At 45.9% G+C, this 7,500-nt stretch overlaps 1 protein-coding gene across 2 annotated transcripts in view; it reads left to right on the top strand.

Annotated features, from left to right (window-relative positions):
- LOC139563628 (prospero homeobox protein 1-like) overlaps positions 1-7,500 on the top strand; it is a 69,772-nt gene that overhangs the window by 7,358 nt on the left and 54,914 nt on the right. For both annotated transcript variants that reach the window (XM_071382467.1, XM_071382466.1), the window contains exons 3-4: positions 2,919-3,521; positions 5,681-6,877. In XM_071382467.1, coding sequence (XP_071238568.1) covers positions 2,919-3,521; positions 5,681-6,877 — 1,800 coding nt within the window. The remainder of the gene's footprint in view (positions 1-2,918; positions 3,522-5,680; positions 6,878-7,500) is intronic.

Genomic DNA, 7,500 nt, shown 5'->3' with positions numbered 1-7,500 from the left:
CCATCTATTTATCCATCCATCCATCTATTTATCCATCCATCCATCTATTTATCCATCCATCTATTTATCCATCCATCTATTTATCCATCCATCTATTTATCCATCCATCTATTTATCCATCCATCTATTTATCCATCCATCTATTTATCCATCCATCTATTTATCCATCCATCTATTTATCCATCCATCTATTTATCCATCCATCCATTCATTCATCAATCCATCCATCCATCCATCATCCATCTATCCATCCATCCATCTATTTATCCATCCATCTATTTATCCATCCATCTATTTATCCATCTATCTATTAATCCATCCATCTATTTATCCATCCATCCATCTATTTATCCATCCATCCATCCATCTATTTATCCATCCATCTATTTATCCATCCATCTATTTATCCATCCATCTATTTATCCATCCATCCATCCATCTATTTATCCATCCATCTATTTATCCATCCATCCATCCATCTATTTATCCATCCATCTATCCATCCATCTATTTATCCATCCATCTATTATCCATCCATCTATTTATCCATCCATCCATCTATTTATCCATCCATCCATCCATCCATCTATTTATCCATCCATCTATCCATCCATCTATTTATCCATCCATCTATCCATCCATCTATTTATCCATCCATCCATCCATCTATTTATCCATCCATCCATCCATCCATCCATATATTTATCCATCCATCTATCCATCCATCTATCCATCCATCTATTTATCCATCCATCCATCTATTTATCCATCCATCCATCCATCCATCTATTTATCCATCCATCCATCTATTTATCCATCCATCCATCCATCCATCTATTTATCCATCCATCCATCTATTTATCCATCTATTTATCCATCCATCTATTTATCCATCCATCTATTTATCCATCCATCCATCCATCCATCTATTTATCCATCCATCCATCTATTTATCCATCCATCCATCTATTTATCCATCCATCTATTTATCCATCCATCTATTTATCCATCCATCTATTTATCCATCCATCTATTTATCCATCAATCCATTCATTCATCCATCCATCCATCCATCCATCATCCATCTATCCATCCATCCATCTATTTATCCATCCATCTATTTATCCATCCATCTATTTATCCATCCATCTATTTATCCATCCATCCATCCATCCATCTATTTATCCATCCATCCATCCATCTATTTATCCATCCATCCATCTATTTATCCATCTATTTATCCATCCATCTATTTATCCATCCATCTATTTATCCATCCATCTATTTATCCATCCATCTATTTATCCATCCATCTATTTATCCATCCATCCATCTATTTATCCATCTATTTATCCATCCATCTATTTATACATCCATCTATTTATCCATCCATCTATTTATCCATCCATCTATTTATCCATCCATCCATCCATCCATCTATTTATCCATCCATCTATCCATCCATCTATTTATCCATCCATCTATGCATCCATCCATCTATTTATCCATCCATCTATTTATCCATCCATCCATCCATCCATCCATCTATTTATCCATCCATCCATCTATTTATCCATCCATCCATCTATTTATCCATCCATCCATCCATCCATCTATCCATCTATTTATCCATCCATCCATCTATTTATCCATCCATCCATCCATCTATTTATCCATCCATCCATCTATTTATCCATCCATCTATTTATCCATCCATCCATCCATCTATTTATCCATCCATCCATCCATCCATCCATCCATCTATCCATCTATTTATCCATCCATCCATCTATTTATCCATCCATCCATCCATCTATTTATCCATCCATCCATCTATTTATCCATCCATCTATTTATCCATCTATCCATCTATTTATCCATCCATCCATCCATCTATTTATCCATCCATCCATCTATTTATCCATCCATCTATTTATCCATCCATCCATCTATTTATCCATCCATCCATCCATCCATCTATCCATCTATTTATCCATCCATCCATCTATTTATCCATCCATCCATCCATCTATTTATCCATCCATCTATTTATCCATCCATCTATTTATCCATCCATCTATTTATCCATCCATCCATCTATTTATCCATCCATCTATTTATCCATCCATCTATTTATCCATCCATCCATCCATCTATTTATCCATCCATCTATTTATCCATCCATCTATTTATCCATCCATCTATTTATCCATCCATCCATCTATTTATCCATCCATCTATTTATCCATCCATCTATTTATCCATCCATCCATCCATCTATTTATCCATCCATCCATCCATCCATCTATTTATCCATCCATCCATCTATTTATCCATCCATCTATTTATCCATCCATCTATTTATCCATCCATCCATCTATTTATCCATCCATCTATTTATCCATCCATCCATCTATTTATCCATCCATCTATTTATCCATCCATCCATCCATCTATTTATCCATCCATCTATTTATCCATCCATCCATCTATTTATCCATCCATCCATCTATTTATCCATCCATCCATCTATTTATCCATCCATCTATTTATCCATCCATCTATTTATCCATCCATCCATCTATTTATCCATCCATCCATCCATCCATCTATTTATCCATCCATCCATCTATTTATCCATCCATCTATTTATCCATCCATCTATTTATCCATCCATCCATCTATTTATCCATCCATCTATTTATCCATCCATCCATCTATTTATCCATCCATCTATTTATCCATCCATCTATTTATCCATCCATCTATTTATCCATCCATCCATCTATTTATCCATCCATCCATCCATCCATCCATCTATTTATCCATCCATCCATCTATTTATCCATCCATCTATTTATCCATCCATCCATCTATTTATCCATCCATCCATCTATCCATCCGTTCCTTTCTTCCAGGGTAGTGGCGGTCTCTCCAGCGCTGGGTCAGATTTCCAAGCGGAGGATGTCTGCAGTAACTCCTCCCGAGACAGCCCCCTCGCCCCCTCTCCTGCCCCCTCCTCCCCCTGCCTCCCCCCCTTCGGCCGCCCCCCTCCCCCCCACCCCTCTCTCACCCCTCTGGACCTGGAGCGCCTCACGGACGAGCACCTGCGTGCCAAACGGGCCAGGGTGGAGAACATCATCCGGGGCATGAGCCATTCCCCCTGCGTGGCTCCACCTGCTCTCCATCCCAGAGAGAGGGACAGGGACCGAGAGAAAGGGAACAAGACGGGGAGACGAGAGGACAGGGAGAGGGAAAGGGACTGTCCCCCACTGCAGCCTCCCAGCCCTGGGTCTCTCTCAAGAGGGGGAGAGGGGTACAGGGAGAGCCGGGGGGAGACTAGAGGAGAGGGGTACAGGGAGAGCCGGGGGGAGACTAGAGGAGAGGGGTACAGGGAGAACAAGAGAAAGCAGCGTCTCCCCCAGCAGCAACAGCAGTCCTTTACTCAGCTGGTGTGTGTCAGACAGGAGAAGAGACAAGAGGAGAGACGACAACTCAAACTACAGCTAGAGGATATGCAGGTGAGGGGAAACACACACAGACACAACACACAGACACAACACACAGACACAGACACAACACACAGACACAACACACAGACACACACACACACAACACACAACACACAGACACACAGACACACAGACACACAGACACAACACACAGACACAGACACACACAGACACAACACACAGACACACAGACACACAGACACACAGACACAACACACAGACACACAGACACACAGACACAACACACAGACACAACACACAGACACAACACACAGACACACCACACACTTCACGCTTTGGTAGTGAGTTGTAAATATGTCCATTTGTTAGAAAAACGGGCAGAAGTTGAGTGTGAAACATGGCTTGTTTCTATTCCTACAGCTATCGATATATTCATGTTCATTATTCATTATTTAAATGTCTCAATATATTGTTTATTATTTATACACTGCTGGAAAAAATAAAGGGAACACTAAAATAACACATCCTAGATATCTGAATGAATGAAATATTCTTATTAAATACTTTTTTCTTTACATAGTTGAATGTGCTGACAACAAAATCACACAAAAATGATCAATGGAAATCAAATTTATCAACCCATGGAGGTCTGGATTTGGAGTCACACTCAAAATTAAAGTGGAAAACCACACTACAGGCTGATCCAACTTTGATGTAATGTCCTTAAAACAAGTCAAAATGAGGCTGAGTAGTGTGTGTGGCCTCCACGTGCCTGTATGACCTCCCTACAACGCCTGGGCATGCTCCTGATGAGGTGGCGGATGGTCTCCTGAGGGATCTCCTCCCAGACCTGGACTAAAGCATCCGCCAACTCCTGGACAGTCTGTGGTGCAACGTGGCGTTGGTGGATGGAGCGAGACATGATGTCCCAGATGTGCTCAATTGGATTCAGGTCTGGGGAACGGGCGGGCCAGTCCATAGCATCAATGCCTTCCTCTTGCAGGAACTGCTGACACACTCCAGCCACATGAGGTCTAGCATTGTCTTGCATTAGGAGGAACCCAGGGCCAACCGCACCAGCATATGGTCTCCCAAGGGGTCTGAGGATCTCATCTCGGTACCTAATGGCAGTCAGGCTACCTCTGGCGAGCACATGGAGGGCTGTGCGGCCCCACAAAGAAATGCCACCCCACACCATGACTGACCCACCGCCAAACCGGTCATGCTGGAGGATGTTGCAGGCAGCAGAAAGTTCTCCACCGCGTCTCCAGACTCTGTCACGTCTGTCACGTGCTCAGTGTGAACCTGCTTTCATCTGTGAAGAGCACAGGGCGCCAGTGGCGAATTTGCCAATCTTGGTGTTCTCTGGCAAATGCTAAACGTCCTGCACGGTGTTGGGCTGTAAGCACAACCCCCCCCTGTGGACGTCGGGCCCTCATACCACCCTCATGGAGTCTGTTTCTGACCGTTTGAGCAGACACATGCACATTTGTGGCCTGCTGGAGGTCATTTTGCAGGGCTCTGGCAGTGCTCCTCCTGCTCCTCCTTGCACAAAGGCGGAGGTAGCGGTCCTGCTGCTGGGTTGTTGCCCTCCTACGGCCTCCTCCACGTCTCCTGATGTACTGGCCTGTCTCCTGGTAGCGCCTCCATGCTCTGGACACTACGCTGACAGACACAGCAAACCTTCTTGCCACAGCTCGCATTGATGTGCCATCCTGGATGAGCTGCACTACCTGAGCCACTTGTGTGGGTTGTAGACTCCGTCTCATGCTACCACTAGAGTGAGAGCACCGCCAGCATTCAAAAGTGACCAAAACATCAGCCAGGAAGCATAGGAACTGAGAAGTGGTCTGTGGTCACCACCTACAGAACCACTCCTTTATTGAGGGTGTCTTGCTAATTGCCTATAATTTCCACCTGTTGTCTATTCCATTTGCACAACAGCATGTGAAATTTATTGTCAATCAGTGTTGCTTCCTAAGTGGACAGTTTGATTTCACAGAAGTGTGATTGACTTGGAGTTACATTGTGTTGTTTAAGTTTATTTTTATTTTTTTATTTTTTTTTGAGCAGTGTATATATTTGATATTTATTGATTTATTGATACATGTATATGCTGTATCATTGATCTGTTTATCTATTTGTTATTGATTGATTGCCATGTTAAGTTCAATGGTGTATTTTAACAGTTTGTATTGTTTCTACAGAAGCAGCTTCGTCAGCTGCAGGAGAAGTTTTATCAGATCTATGAGACTGAGACTGAGGAGGAGGAGGAGGAGGAGGAAGAGGAGGAGAGAGCAGGAGGAGGGGAGGAGGACGGGAACCTGTCAGAGAACAGCGTCCGCTCCGACGGTTTGGAGAACACAAGCGGGGACCGCCGCGGCAACCGTAACCGTGCCGACGGTATCTGTGATGACCTGTCAGAGTTGGTTGACGACCCAGGTCTGTTTCTGGACCGAGCCAGAGCACTGTTACGAGAACAGGCCCTGGTGGCTGCAGAGAAGGATGAGGAGGGAGAGAAGGACGAGGGAGAGAGGGAGGGGGGGAGGAGGCTGAAGAGGGATTGGGACCGAGGGGAGAGAAGGGCAGGAGGGGGGCCGATGCGAGCGGAGGGGAGGCAGCTAGCCGAGACTCTAAAACAGGAGCTCAACTCTGCCATGTCACAGGTGGTCGACACCGTGGTTAACGGGTTCAACCATAAACCCCCCAGCCATCATCATCTTCAACACCATCCCTCTCATCACAGTGGCTCCCAAAACCCCCCCTCTGCCACTAAAGCTCCCTCACAGGCCTCCTTTCCTCGCTTCCCCCCCTCCCTCGCCACTGACTCTCACTTCGGGGGAGTCAGCATGAACATGAACGGCGACAGCCCCAACTTTCACTCAGCCAATCAGAGGCTGCCGTGCTTTGGCGACGTCATCATCCCGAGCACGCTGGACTCGTTCGGGGGCCTCAGTGTTCCGACGGCCGGTGACCAGACAGAAGCACTGCCTCTAGTGGTCAGGAAGACCAGCGCCGACCCACACCAACAGAACCCCTCTCTCCCTCCTCCTCCTCACCCCCACCACCCCTCCCTCCATTCCTCCCCCCTCTCTGCCTCTCTGGGGTTCTCCTCTCCCTCCTTCCGACACCCCTTCCCCCTCCCACTGATGGGCTACCCTTTCCAGAGCTTCTCCAAAGACCAGCGCTCCTCCCCTGAGTCCATGGACCTCTCCAGGGAAACTGTGGGGCTGCGGACCAAGATGGTGTCGGGCGGGGGCGTCCATTTTGTCTCCCACCACCACCACCACAGGCAGAGCTCTCCGCCCCAACATGGAGGGGGGGGCGAGGGGCTGTCGCTCATCAAGTCAGAGTGTGGAGACCTTCAGGACATGGCTGACATATCACCTTATTCAGGAAGTACTGTATCCTTCCTAGTGAAGTCCGTGTGTGTGTGTGTGTGTGTGTGTGTGTGTGTGTGTGTGTGTGTGTGTGTGTGTGTGTGTGTGTGTGTGTGTGTGTGTGTGTGTGTGTGTGTGTGTGTGTGTGTGTGTGTGTGTGTGTGTGTGTGTGTGTGTGTGTGTGTGTGTGTGTGTGTGTGTGTGTGTTTCATTGGACAACAGAGACGTGTCAGCAGTGGCTGTAAAAGTCTTTAGTTTCAATGAATCTCCATGAATTGGTTCCATCTCTTACCCCTGTGTTCTCCTGACGGGGGGGGGGGGGGGTAAAAATGGGCTTCGCGGGTCTTGCAAGGGGAAGATTAAACAGGTTGCACACTGATCTCTGGGCTTTCAAGTGAGAGCAGCTGGGAGTGGTGCTCTTAGGTACTGACACAGACAGACAGACAGACAGACAGACAGACAGACAGACAGACAGACAGACAGACAGACAGACAGACAGACAGACAGACAGACAGACAGACAGACAGACAGACAGACAGGAGAGAGTATACAGACAGACAGACAGACAGACAGACAGACAGACAGACAGACAGACAGACAGACAGACAGACAGACAGGAGAGAGTATACAGACAGACAGACAGACAG

This window comes from Salvelinus alpinus, chromosome 34 (genome assembly GCF_045679555.1).
Source record: "Salvelinus alpinus chromosome 34, SLU_Salpinus.1, whole genome shotgun sequence".
In the NCBI taxonomy this organism is placed as follows: Eukaryota; Metazoa; Chordata; class Actinopteri; order Salmoniformes; family Salmonidae; genus Salvelinus; species Salvelinus alpinus.
This window is presented reverse-complemented; position numbering and strand designations above follow the sequence as displayed.